At 34.7% G+C, this 15,353-nt stretch overlaps 1 protein-coding gene across 4 annotated transcripts in view; it reads right to left on the bottom strand.

The window, feature by feature from the left end:
* Positions 1 to 15,353, bottom strand: part of LOC144369010 (rotatin-like) — a 46,241-nt gene that overhangs the window by 15,019 nt on the left and 15,869 nt on the right. For all 4 annotated transcript variants that reach the window (XM_078028068.1, XM_078028067.1, XM_078028065.1 and 1 more), the window contains 2 exons: positions 6,584 to 6,770; positions 5,166 to 5,272 (listed from right to left, as the gene is read on the bottom strand). In XM_078028068.1, coding sequence (XP_077884194.1) covers positions 5,166 to 5,272; positions 6,584 to 6,770 — 294 coding nt within the window. The remainder of the gene's footprint in view (positions 1 to 5,165; positions 5,273 to 6,583; positions 6,771 to 15,353) is intronic.

Here is a 15,353-nt window from a genome sequence, read left to right as displayed (position 1 = left end):
CGAATCTATGGCCCATTTTATGAACAGATTTTAAGAGCACAAAGACTTCCTTCCTCCTGCTTTCCAATTTGTAATCATCAATTCTAATTTGTAACAAGAAATTTAAATCAGCTCAACTGAAATAGATTCATCCTTCAATGGACTGTGTATAGTCTATTAAAAAAAAAAAAGAAAGCTCAGAAAAGCACAATTGAAAGAAATAGCAGGGAATGATATGAGCTTCCTGATGTCAACTAGAAGACCACTTACTGCAGACCTGGATACCACAGCAGCCACAGCCCCTGTACTGTGCTGCCTTTAGAGGGGGAGCAATTTTCCAGTGCTTATCTCATTCCCTTCTCTTTTAAGCCTTGTGGTCAAATACTTAAATTCTCTGAAGCTATTTCTTCATGTGTAAAAAGGGTTCCACCAACAAATGGTGTGGATCTAACAATTTAATCCACTCACAGCATTTAATACAGGTAAAATAGCCCATGGCAAACTAGAAATTATAGTAATCTGAGCTCTAAAATGTGAGAAAGTTGACTCTTTCTATACATAGAAGTTTACTATTATATAAAATGATCAAGCCGTTACCAAAATATAATTTTAGCACAAATATAAAAAAAGATCCAAATGTATTTTACTCAGTTGTAGTTACCTGCTCAATAAAATCACTGAAATTTTGTTCAAAATACTTTAGTCTGTTTTAAATCATTATAAAAAAAGAGAGAGAAACATAAATCTCATTTGCTCGAATAACATTGTTTAAGAGTAATTTTTTATAAAATAATGTTATGGAAATAGAACAGGATGAATATTCTATTTTTACCTATTATAGTCATTCTAACGTTATATTCTAAATATTATTTCATTAGGAAAAAATAATGTATATGTATCAGTAGCCATCAATATTTAAGTTTCATTAATAGACTTAATATTAAATTTTTATACAAAAAAAAACAAAAAAAAAACAACAAAAAAAAGCTTGTTCTTTTTCATTGTACTGTACCCCAGTGATCTACATTAACATACTCAGGAACTAGAAAACAAGAGTTTTAGTCCCTGGTAATCCATGGGGAGTTGAAATTTATTTAACAAAGCATACTATTCCTTTTATTCCTCTCCACTATCTCCACTGTGGGACACACTGCCTTCTCAAGTTTTCCTCTGGTCACTTTATTGGAGATACACACACGCCAAATCACTGATGCCTATGTCAAAACTACTTTTCTTCAAAATGCCTCTTGGATCCATCCCTGCTTAAATTGTTCTTGGTCTATTCTTCTTCATTCTATGAAACATTTTTTAACTAACTCCTAAACAAATGTCAATACATTACTTTTCTAATTTAAATTGTAATGTTTCATGCCATTTCATTTTACTGAAACACCTTTCTTTTTTTTTTTAGTTGTAGATGGACACAATACCTTTGTTTTACTTTTTGTGGTTTTGAGGATCGAACCCAGTGCCTCACACATGTGAGGCAAGCACTCTACCACTGAGCTGCAATCCCAGCCCCTATATCTTTACCTTAATTGCTATTATATCTTCAAATCCAAAGTTGACTCAACTTTCTTGACTAACTGCTATATAGTTACTCTGGTAATCAATCTTCAGACTTACCCACCCACATACTCTACACCAAAGAATCCCATGCATATTCTGAAAGTCTAATACTTTCAATATAAAAGAGTTAGTATCCAGTTATTTTCTAATTACCCTTTATGCTCTCAAGTAGATGTTTAACTAAGTGGGTTCAATCCTAAGATATCTTTGCATTTTTCAGCCTCTTACAAATATATGCATACATTTAAGAGGGAGAAGAGGTTAGTCCTTTAGAGACCATTTCAGTTGCTACTTACTAGGTAAAATCACTTTCTATTTCATCATCCGTCCAGGGTAACTGCACTGCACCTTGATTCCAATATCTATTATGGCATCACACACCAATATCTACTATGGCATCCCACACATCTGGCTTTGGAGTAGCATACACCTGTGACCAACAGCTAAAGCCAAATATTTCCTCTTTTATAAAATAGAAGAGTAAGACTAACTTTTAGTTAGACAAAAAAGATTAATGAGTTAAATTCTCTTTAAATGAAATAAACTAAAATCAGTAGTAGAATTAGGGTAACAATTCTTTAGACTCGTTCTCCACATATTTCACAAAGATATACAACAGATTTTTAAAAATGCACACATTGCTTAGCTCAAAAGCAACAGAAATGACCAAATTTTGGCCATCAAGCTTTTGCTACCTACTGGTATGGTACTAGACATAAACACACACAGCCATTTTGGGTACTTTGAGAACAGAAATGTGATTTGGGGAAAAAAAACAATATCAAATGCCTGAGTTGGAGGGGGGCCACTTCTGAGGAAGCACTTACAAGGACAACACGCTGAAGGTAACGATGATACCCAGCTTACTCTATCTGCAGTTAATAAAACATACAGGTCCCAGTGATCACAAAGCGTGCCAACCAAATGAACTAATATTCATTAGAAAACACTATTAAAACCCCTAGTGTGGCATTAACAGCAAAGAGTGGATAATGACCTAGTAAGAGCACAGTGTATAATACAACCCACATCAAAAAAGACTGTGCTTTCCTTAGAAAGAGAAAATGGAAAACCCAACCAACCAAAAAAAAAAAAAATTTTTTTTGTAGTCTAGGAGATAAAGAAAATAAAGATATAAATAACCAGATAAGCAAATTGGTAAGATTTACACTCATTCAATTTATACCTCAATTTGAAAGTTCGACCTTCTCTTATACTAGAGAAAATATTATTTGGCCCAAATAAAATTGCTCTGATATAATAAACTCTCCAGATTGTTCTCCTTTTGGGACAATAACATACTTCATATGAGGCATGATAAGGAAAACATGACAAATAGTAGAATTAGGGTAACAAGACTATTTTTATGAAAAAAATCCACCAATTCCAAAGTCTCTGTCTACAAATTAAAAAAAAAAATGGAAAAGAGTTGACTAAAAAATTCTAACAAAATATCAGTCTCTCATGGAAAAAAAATTTATATGCTACATAGAACTATATATTAAAATTTTTTAAAAATTAAAATATTTCAATGGTATAAATTTTTCAAAGTCTATGTAACCCCCACACACATACACACACACAAAGAAGTTAAAAACTTTTACATGAATAGACGTTGTTGTACTGTGAACTTTGTGCCCAAAAGGCCCATGTGTTGAAGGCCTGGTGCTCAGGATACAGTGTTACTGGGGGGTAGGGGCTGGAAGCCTCAAGCGGTGGCCCAGGGGGGAAGTTAGATATCTGGTGAGCCTGCCCTTGAAGCAGATCCTGGGACCTCAGCCCCTTCTTCCTATTCTCTTTCCTTGCTGGCTGCCATGAGGTAACGGGGCCTCCTCCACCTCATGCTCCTGTCAGAATATACTATGCCAACACAGGCTCAGAGCAACAGAGCAAGAGGCTGAAACCCCAGGAAACCATGGGCCAAAATAAACCTTTCCTCACTTTAAATGGATTGTCTAAGGTATTTTGTGGACTAACAGAAAGTTGACTAGCACAAAGGTACTTCTGTTTTATTTTTTTATTTCTTTTATTAATATTTATTTTTTAGTTTTAAGTGGACACAATATCTTCATTTTATTTTTATGTGGTGTTGAGGATCAAACCAAGCGCCCTGCACACGCCAGGCAAGCGTGCTACCGCTTGAGCCACATCCCCAGCCCGGTACTTCTGTTTTAATAATGATTTTTAATAAACAGTTCCAAAATTATTCTCAGAAAATATAGCATTCTAACATGTAAAATGTATATATTGATATAAAATAGAGAAATGTAAAAGTTTGATTTGATTTTGCTTTTCGTTCTTAGGTCTTCTTGTATAGATGGGAAAAAATACGGCTTGAATGGTGTCTACAGATTAGCCATGATAATTCAAAGTTAATTAGAGAAATTACTATTTACTCAGTACCCACAATAAGGAAAGAACTGAAGAATGTACAATATTTCTAAATTTACTCTATAGTCCTTTTAGCAGAACAATCTGAGATGATTTACTTTTAAGTATAAATTGATGCTGCCCTTCTGTGAACTAAATAACCAATTAACAGAACTCACTGTGGCATTTCACCATCCTGTTTCTCCTGCTGAAACAAAGCTATACACTAGCCTGATCTGGAAAGGGAAGCATGACCTCTAGTGGAAGGAGGGTAATTATCCCACTTTTCTATATACAAACCCAATATAGAACTAAGCAAACTCTTTTCCTAGGAAAAAAAGAAAAAAAATTCTTAAAATTGTAGCAAAAAGTATCCATGTTTGGGAGATTGTAGAAGGCAAATTTTATTAATGTCTATATAATTATTTATTATTTTCATAAAAGTTTTTACTCCTGAAAAGGTTCAAAACCTTTGCCTTCCTAATAAATTCTGTAACACAGTCACTATCTAATCTCCAAAACACTTTAAAATTAAACATGTTTTTCCATTGAGAAGAATGATTATGTACCCCTGTAACAAAGAGAAAGCTAGTGTGAATCATTAGGCACAGAGCAACTCAAGCATGAATGAAAGCTGAGGGCAGACAGGTGGTAAGCTAGCTTACATACATTTCAGGTAGTTCAGATAATCTAGAGAAGTTTCTATGTGATTCGAGTTTTAGGAATTTATTTTAAATCATTCATACCACACTGAAATTATTTGAATGGGTAAACTTTATCATGATGCTTTGCCTTTAAGTGAGGTTTCAGGATAATTATTTTTAATCACATAGAGGCTTTTTTCTTCTATTATTAAGCTAAATATTTTCAGTTTTTATGCTATTGATTCTATGAAAAAAGGTAGAAAAGAGGAATAAAAAACTCTCAACTAAAAGGATATTAGTGCAACTATAATTAGAAGCAAGCAAACCTAATTTGAAGTTCTAACTCTGCTACTTTTGGCACAATTTATCACAGAGTTACTTAACTTCTGAGTGACCTGCTTATATAGAAAGCACAAAAGAATCTACCATGTATGACTGGTGATAGGTTAAATGCAATAATCTAAGTTAAAAAAAAAAGGCAGAATTCTGCACAGAGAACACTTCATAAAAACTCATATCTACTATATTCATAACCTTATAGTCTATATCTGTTCTTATCTCATCATTATTTTTCAGAGATTAAAACTAAGTAAGTACTCATACACTCTTTGCAAGTACCATTGTTTCTGTGGTGGAGAGAGAACTTGGATCATGATCTTGACTGGACATTCTTGATGGAGCCCTCCAAAACTTAAATGAGTCATCCAAACCTGTGACAACAAGAAAGTTGTTAACATGGACACTCTCCTAGGTACTGCAATAATTAATAGGAAAATTACTCATCTCTGGAAACCAACCAAGGTCTACAGAGAAAGGCTTTTAATGTGCAAGAATCATCATGAGCTTGTTAAAGCAGTTTCCTGAATCCTAGTCCCAGAAAGTCTAACACCCTAAGCCAGCATGGAGGCTACACATGTGCATTTCTAACAGTTCACAGGTTACAAGACACTTGGTTCAAGAGCCATGATCTGAGTAACAAAGATCTGGAAAAATCTAAACAAGTCACTTTCCTAATAGGAACATTTATTCAGAATGTTCAAAAACTTTATCAAATATCTATTTTCTTCTAGATTCCTCTAGGAAGTGAACAGGAAACTGAACTATAAATTCACAATTAAGTATTTGGGAATAAAAAAACTTCATGTCTGCAACCTACTTTTAAATGGTGCAGAAAAAAAACACTTATATACATGCATGTAAACAAATATTACTTATATTCACAAATACACATGAAGTAGGAAGTAAATACTAATGTTAACTTTGGGGAAATTTTGTACTATGCTTTAACCTTCTCTGAAAGTGTAACTTAAAAATACAAGGCAATTTTATTAAACTATTTGTTTTTATGAGATACAATTATTTGTATATTCTAATACCTATTAGAAAATCCAAGAGCATCTACATAAAGAACCAAAAATATTTCAGCAATATATTTTGATAAATGAGTAATATACCAAAAATAAACAGATTTTTCAAACCATTAGAAAAACAAATTTAAAAGTTTAGTAGGAAAAGATGTCATTCACAAGAAGGGTAAAAGGATCATAATCTGCCAAGGAATGACTGTTCCAAAAAAGAAATATGAATAGAGAAAAAAACTATAAAATTTCACTGAAAAGCATGAAACAAACTTGTGAAACAGTGAGGTATCAAAAATGGCTTCCATGAAGAATTCATAACAGAAAAATTCTTAAGCAATGTTTAGTGAAAGAAGGGAATACAAAAATGCACAAAAAACCTGAACATGATTATATAAAACAGACAGAAGCTACACGGAGAAAGAAGACTGGAAAAAATGTATTCCAACATTACAAGGGTATCCTCTGGGTATTAGGACTGGAGATGATAATGTATAATATAAGGGAATATATAGAATATAAGGTTATCTTCCATTTAAATTAAATATCTTCCATGTAGTTTTTATTATTTTTCCAAGTGATTTTTAACAAACACACGTGGTTTGAACATCTTTTTAAAAAGTTACATTTTGTAAAAGTAAAACATAAAGATATTCTACTTACCATTTGAATCTCTGCCTTCTGAAATTACAAAAGCAGAAAAGTTCAAATCAAACCTATACAGTCCTAGGTAAGAGTTTTTCACCATCTGATTCAAATGTTCATAAAAATGGCAGTGATATAAAAGAGCCTGAAGGGCAGGTTTTCCTATGAGTGACAGGCCAGAGTCCTCATCATGAACACAAGGGCCCTGTAGGAAGAGAGGGAGAAAAGAAGAGAAAGACACTAACTTTTCGCACAGTTTCTTCAAAAAGACCTACTGTCTCTGCTTGAAACAAATGGGTGCTACCAAATGCTACTACACCCTTTCCATGATCACTGCAGCCGAACCTAGAGGAAAGAAAGCACTTCCTAACACTGTAGTTTGCACTGCCTACGCCCCCTTCTGAAGACTGTATCTCTTGACAAGCCACAGCATTCAAAATGTGTCTCTGGAAAGCTTTACCCAGGTAATTACATACTTAAACAACAAACACAATAAAAGTAGTACTTTTCAACTTACAGACAATAGTAAAAAAATTATTAAAATATCCAAAATAATGCAGTCCAAATAATTATATTCAAAAACATTTTTTGTATCTATCAAACAAATAAAATTTAAAAATTCATCAATATCTATGTTAAAATCTGCTTGCCATATTACTTTCCACTGAATAAACCCACATGAGGAAAAAACACACAATGATGCACACACACACACACACACACACACACATGCACGTGCACACGTACACACACGTATACACACCTGCCACCTGAAAAGAATCCACTGTTACACAATTTTATCTCTTTGAACTTTTGTTCCAATAGCTTTTGCACTGCTACTCACTAAATTTTCCTACAATATCCATTGATAAAAATCAATCTAGAGGATTGGTTTAAAGTTGACAATACCACGATCACTAGTTTAAAAATATTTCTATTTTCTGGAAAATGTTAAGGTTAAGATTTTTTTAAAATATACCCTGGGAGAAAGGGAAAAATAGAAATCTAAATGCCAACAAGAAGGAAAGTATGGTCAAAACGTACTCAAAGTTTACCCTTAACCATAAGATATATTTATATGTGTCTTCTCACACCTCTCCTAACAACAGGGGAGAGGGTATCAATACTATTCAGAAACATTGTAACTCACCAGTTATAGGCATAGCAACACTAACAATGTTAACAATTTCCTCTAACATTTCTTGTTGAAGTATTATCATTACAATTAACCTTTTCAATATTGAATACCTTTTAAGATTATGAAGTTGTTATTGTTAACTGTAATAAATCTATTCATCACTGAGTTTATTCTCTACAAATAGAGCAATTTAAATGAGAAGTAAGACTAACAGCGCTTTGGTTATAGCTCAGTGGTAGAATGCTTGCCTGGCATGTACAAGAACTGGGTTCTATCCCCAGCACTGCAAAACAAAGAGAGAAAAGAACTAAGACTAATGAACAGTTAGCACATGATAGTGTTCATATAAATTTAGAGGTCTAGAAGAAGCAGATAAAGCAGGAGAATATATAGTCAGGACACTCTCATTATTAACCAAGGCCTATGTTACCAAAAAAGTGTCCTCTCACACATTACCTTAATTTAATTTTCTAGGGTAAAGTATTCATTCACAACCTTACAGCCAACCTTGACATACATAGTTTCAAAATGTTCTACCCTTTAAGTAAGTTATTCTTAAATGTATAAAATATGTCACACAGAAGACATGCAATAGCTTCTTAAAATTACCAATTAGAACCTTCATTACAATAATTCAAGGAATGAATTAATAACCAAGATGAGAATTACAGTCTAGCTAGGTTGGGCTAGGGGTGTATCTCACTGATAGAGCACTTAGTTAACAAGTTCAAGGCCCCGAGTTTAACCCCCAATGGGTGGGAGAGGGGACATAATAAAACTAACTCACCAGAGCTTAAGTACAACTACCTTAAAAAAACTCAATAAACAAAATAAAATTTTTAAATAAAGTGGAACAAAAACTATATTTTTCTAAATACATTATATGATGACCAGAATAATTTTGAGTTGTTATACACACTACATAAAAGTATTCAAAATTTAGTTTTGTTGCTGGGCGCAGTGGCACACACCTATAATCCCAGCAACTAAGAAGGCCGAGGCAGAAGAATCATGAGTTCAAAGCCAGCCTCAGAAAAGCGAGGCACTATGCACCTCAGTGAGATCCTATCTCTAAATAAAATATGAGAAGGGCTGGGGATGTAGCTCAGTGGTTGAGTACCCCTGAGTTCAATCCCCAGTATGCCCCCACAAAAAAAATTTAGTTTGCAAAATAGTATATACATCACTGCATCCTGTACCAGTTACACCATAGCCCTAAATTCACAAAGGGTTAATCAAAATAGGTAAAGGAGTGTGCCAATCACGTAAATCTTAAAAGCAGACAACACCTGAGTATTTGTAGCTCCTGAACAGCTCTTCCATCTGCTGAGGGCCAGACCACTGTACATCTGCTGGGAAGGCAGGAGTTACAAAAACCCACTATCTTCTGAAACCCAACCTTTTTGTGTTGTAAGCATTTTCAAAATAAGTGAGAAGTACTACAGGAAATACACTATGAGAATTCTTGTTATTCACCAAACTGTAAAATTACCAGTGGTAATCTAATTACCCCAAATATATTTATCTCTCAATTAATAAATTTTAAAAATTCATTTTTCTCTTGTTCTTTCTTCCTAATATAAAAGAGAAAAAAAAACAGATTGAGAAAACAAAGATAGGAAAAGAAGCCATAATAACAGATGTAAAATAAAATCTAAACTAATTCAGCTGTGTAAAAAAGAATTCACATCCCAGAAAGCAGTGCAAAAATGACTAAGAGAACGGTACAAGATGAGGAGAAAGAGAAAATCAGCTCAGGAGACCTAATATGGGATTCTTAAATTTCCAGAAAGGGGGTGGTGGGGCATAAGAAAGGGGAAAATCATTTTTAAAGAAATATGAAAAAAAAATGTCAAAATGTTATGGAAAACCTAAGACTTAAAATTAAGAAGCATAAATTACTGTCAAGAGAAATGAATAAAACAACACATAATCATAAAACTCTGGAATACCATGAATAAAGAGATGATGCCAAATAAAAGATCAGCCACAAAGAAGAAAAAAGAATCGTCCTGGAACTGACTTCCCGTCAACAGCACTGGACACCAGAAGACAGTGGGGAAGCGTGCAGGAGCTGGCCTCTCCACCTGGTGTCTGCTCACCAGCCACGTTATCAACTCAGTACAATCTAAAGACATTTTTAATTCTGCAAGATTTCATACAGCTTAACTCTAACATGCTTGTTACTAGACAGCATGTATGATCATTTTGAGGAAAATTACTAAGAAAAGGGTCTCTAAATGAAGGGAAAAGATGATTAAGAGTTAAGTAAAACCTGAGATATGATAGGGACTCACAATGCAAGAAAAAATAACAGAAATTCCAAGAGAAAGAAAATCTCCCAAATTAATTTTTAAAATCACACACACACTATTTGTATATATGTACATATTACATGTTTATGAATACCAGGGGATTTTCCTCTGAGTATTACATGGGTCAGTCCTGGAAGCAGAGATAAAGAAATGTGACTACAAATGACTAAATGGCTCTGCAATGAATTACTGATCTTCAGTTTTTAGAATCAACTGACACAAATTCAGGAAAGATGCAAACATAATCAGTCTTCATAAAGCAAAAGTAAAAAAAAAAAAAAACTAGCAAAGATTAGCATTAGAAGTCAGAGAGGAGACCAACAAACAGATAACAACCTAGCCACATGTACTATAATATGGGGGCCAAGAGACAGGAGGCATGGCTAACTGTGGAAATCAGAAAGTCCACTGGTCCACTTTCAGCATACAGTATTTAGCCTTAAATATAAAACTACTTGGGATGTAAGAGAGGCAGCTGGAGGGGACAATAAAAGCAGTTAATACCAGAGTGTGAACTGGTCAATTCATAGCCCCTTGATTAACAGGAAGTAGGGGGAAAGAGCTGGCCTAACCAACTATGTATGTATGCATGCATGTCTGTTCTAACATGCACTCAACCTGAGAAGGTCTTCCCACCTCAAGAGAACAAAGGGAGATGGGGACAACTAAAGATGTATTTCTTTAAATAACCCAACAGGAGACAGTAAAACCTTGGCAGTGTTTGGGAAGAACACTGGCGTGTGCAAGACCCTGGGTACCCACAGTACTCAGCCAATGAGGAACCAGGGGAGGGACCTTGCACTCTGGGGAATAAAGTGCTGACTGTAACTGCTCTGGGTGTGCCTGCTCATCCAGACAAGGTTAAAATCCATGATTAAAAGCCTCACTTTCTCTATACCTTTAGTCTTTCAGTCCATTCTTTGGGTTTGGACAGGTGAGCATGTTTCTCACAATGATGAAATCATCAACAGCAAGGGTGACCACTGGAGAATCTAAGAACAGTAATAAGAATACATTACATAAATGAACTAAATCCTTACTCATCAGAGTAGTGAAGGAATAAATAGGAGTAACTCTCTGAAGAATAAAAATCAGAGATAAACCTGTTTCAGTAAATGGAGAGGCACACTTCATTTCACTATAAGTTCGACCAGTTCTTGTAATAACATACATTTATTACCTGAAAAAACAATTTCTGCTAAACAATTCAAACAATTAGTGCATTCCAAATATTTTTAACTTCTCAAAAGAAAACCAAATGAACTGGGATATTTCATAACTATTATCTATATTTTATTTGACTTATTTTTGCTATGCATTAAGTTGACTCCCCGTTCTCTGCATGCCAAGGCTTCCTTTCTCTGCGATGACATATTATCAACAGATCTTTACTCCTAGCAATGGAGCCAAGGTCAGCATATGTCCTAAGATGGCACAACTTAGGCTTTCTATAAGTGACTAAAGGTATGAGGGCCAGAACAATGAAGGCTTTCATGCACGACTAGGCTGTGGTCCACAGAGCAGCATGAAATCACCATAAGTAATGGATGGGGCTGCCTTCTGGCAGAGTGAGAAAAGCAGCACCATCTAGTTGTTCTATCTCAAGATGTCTATACCCCTAACAGCCTTGCCCTCAGGTGAATTCTGAAGCTACCAGATTATGTGCTGAATCACAAAGGAGAGCTGAGAAGACCAGTATGTGAAGAAAGAAAACAAAAGTCACCAGACTCCAATTACAAATACATTTACCAAAAAAACCCTATAAGTTAACTATATCATAGAAATCTCCAACTAACTTGAAAGTATTGTTCTGAAGAAAATAAATTAGAATATTAATTTTAAAGACATTTTTACTCCTAGGGTCACTTTACTATATACTCACTAGCTATTATTAAAAAGGAACTATTGGGCTGGGATTGTGGCTCAGCGGTAGAGCACTCGCTTAGCATGGGCGAGACCCGGGTTCGATTCTCAGCACCACATAAAAATAAAGGCATTGTGTTGTGTCCATCTACAAAACAGATTCCCTCTCTCTCTCTCTCTCTCTCTCTCTCTCTCTCTCTCTCTCTCTCTCTCCCTCTCTCTCCCCTTTTTAAAAAAAAGGAACTATAACCAAAGTTAAGAATTACATTTAAAAACAACAGACAATATTTCCAAGAAGAAATATGTATTATTTTTGATAATAAATAAAAAGTGATATACCCCAAAGACTATAAAAATGATCCTAAAAACATTAGCACTCCTAATCACATATAAATTATGAACACTATTAAAATGATCTCACTTTACCAAAGAATTATAGTTTTGTAAAATTAATACTCATGATGTTTCAAAACACATTAAAAGCCAAGTGCAGTGGTGCATGCCTATAATCCCAGTGGCTCAGGAGGCTGAGGAAGGAAGATCATAAGTTCAAGCCAGCCTCAGCAAATTAGCAAGGCCCTAAGCAACTCAGTGAGACCCTGTCTCTAAAATACAAAATAGGCCTAGGGATGTGGCTCAGTGGTTGAGTGCCCCTGAGTCCAATCCCTGGTACCAAAAAAGAGAGAAAGAGAACAAATTAAAAATTTGCATATTAATCACATCAAATGTGTAAATAATATGTACCATAATGATAAAAGAGTGTACCACCTATCCAAAACACGTGCACATAAAGACACACAAACAGACAGTCCTGAGAGCAGAGGCACTGACAATCCAGGAACAATGAGCACATCCAGATGACAGAGTTTGATCTATAAAAAGAAATCAAAGCCCTAAGAGCAAATATCTCATTTTACGATGGGGCCCGGGGAGTCTAGCACACCTTTATGTACTAGAAAGTAGGAAATACTAAAAACTGGCGAAAAAGGCATGCCAAAAGAATTCAAGAGTCTATCCAGAGACTCTCCCTCCATAAATTAGAACCATCTGATCATCCAAACATGGACAGAAATAGATCATAATGAATGAAACAAACTGAGTGCCCTTGAGTTTACACTGCTTAAATGAGTGAAGAAAGTAATAGGTCGGGAAGAAAGGGAATTAATTCTTCCTTACAGTAGAACATAATAAATGCAGAAAGGTATAATACAATTAGAAAAACATTTGGCAACCATTATGTCATAATTGCCTTGGACAAGAATTTTGAATGGTAGCTGTAACTAGTTAAAGTTTAGAAACATATTTACAGTCTCAAAGTACCTTCTTAAAAAAAAAAAGGAAAAAAAATGAAGAAAATAGACTTTATCTTAACCATGAAATCAATTTAACATTGCCAATAATGGAAAAAAGATCTCTCTCCTGATATGATGCACTGAGAAGTATATATCACTTCTGTGGTTTTTCTGCCAAAAATGCATAACCTAAATCTAATCATTCGAAAACAGACAAATCTAATTATAGGATATTATAGGTATTACAAAAACTAAATGGTATGCACTCTTTAAAAATGCTAAGGTTATAAATATTGATGATCTAGACAAGATTCCAGATGAAAGTCACTAAATAGATATGACAACTCTATATAATATGTATTCCTGAAGTGGATCCTAGGTTGGATATTTTATTAAAAGGAAAGTCATGGGAAAACTTGAGTAATTTCCTAATTTCAGTAATTATTAGTATGCTCATGTAAAACAATATTCTTTTTTTTATGAAAGTCATACTTCAAGATTTAGGGAAAATGAAGTATTCTGTCTATGATTCTCCAGTAGTTTAGAAAAAAGATAGGTAGATAAAGTTAAAGCAAATGTGATAAAATAACATTTGGGGGATCTGGGTGAAAAGTATATGAAAATTGTACTGTTTCTACAACTTTTCTATAAACATAATTTTTTCACAATAAAGATTTTTTTTTAAATAAAGCAAATCTGCCAATTCAAAGCCTTAATTACAAATTGTGGAAAGAAACAAAAGCAGGAACAAATGCATTGTGAAATTAACGAATTCAATAGTCTATCCAGAGACTCTCCCTCCATAAACTAGAACCATCTGATCATCCAAACATGGACAGAAATAGATCATAATGAATGAAACAAACTGAGTGCCCTTGAGTTTACACTGCTTAAATGAGTGAAGGAAGTAATAGGCTGGGAAGGAAGGGAATTATTTTCAATTGGAAAAAAAACTTTTAATATCACAAAAATTATGCATAAGCTGCCAATAATTAATATTACTTATGTAAAAAACTATATAATGTTTCCTAGATATGTGTCTATCCTCCCTTGCAGGTCACAGACCTCAGAGCACTAAATCTGATAATCTGTGAATCCCCAACATTTAGGCATTTGACAAATATTTATAGATATAAACTCAAACAAACTGCACAGACCAACAGATTTATTATAATAGACTCCAAAGCTGGTTGTTAAAATTGTGGGGATTTGTAATGTTGCTCTTCAAATTAAACCCAGCAACAGAACCATTCATATTCAGGAGTACTAACTCCTAGTCAGACTGTGGGAAACTAATTTACTAGTTTACAGAATACCAGATAGCTGGGAGCCACAATTCAGTTCCGCATCACTTGTAAGCTGACCCTGTTTTCTCACCTTCAGAAAGAGAAATTCAGCCTTGAAGAGGCCAAGTTTGACCCAAGAACCAGGCCAGTATTTACAAACACCCTTCTTAAAAAGCAGTGCCCTGAGTGTGAGAGAGCTGTAATGCACCAGGGACTGATGGACCTAGAATCAGGATCTCACACCCTGCAGGAGCCCAGTGTGTGGGCCCACTGTGTGCTGAGGGAAGCTGTGCTGAAAAATAAGCTCTTCATCTGCTCCTCCTCTTGTGACTACTCTGCCTCTAGTATGTCTCTATTTCCATGGAAAACTATACTACAAAACTAAGATTCTATTCATGACTTTACTTACTTAAGACCAATAAGGTAAGTTGAATGCTTCACATACTTTGATAAATCAACAAAGACTAACGGAACATCTATCGTCTTCATGGTGGGAGCTGAGAGAAACATTTTCTTAAATATAAAAATTAAGCCAGGTGTGGTGGTGCACACTTGCAACCCCAGCTACTTGAGAGGCTGAGGAAGGAGAATTTCAAGTTTGAGGCCAGACTGGGCAACTTAGTGAGACTCTGTCTCAAAACAAAATTTAAAAAGAGCTTCTATCTAGCAGCTTAGTAGTAGAACACTCATCTAACAAGTGCAAGGCCCTGAGCTCAATCCCGGGTGTGACATACACACATACATACACACACACACACACACACACACACACACACACACACACACCACATAAACTATGGACCTAATGTTCAGAAACATTCTACTTAAGAAGATTAAAGTAAATGGTCAGAAATATGGAAAGAGATTAAAGCTAATATTTGGAAAAGAAACTAA

The sequence above is a fragment of the Ictidomys tridecemlineatus genome, chromosome 12 (genome assembly GCF_052094955.1).
Source record: "Ictidomys tridecemlineatus isolate mIctTri1 chromosome 12, mIctTri1.hap1, whole genome shotgun sequence".
Classification (NCBI taxonomy): Eukaryota; Metazoa; Chordata; class Mammalia; order Rodentia; family Sciuridae; genus Ictidomys; species Ictidomys tridecemlineatus.
The sequence above is the reverse complement of the archived record's forward strand: the minus strand, read 5'-3'. Positions and strand labels throughout refer to the sequence as shown.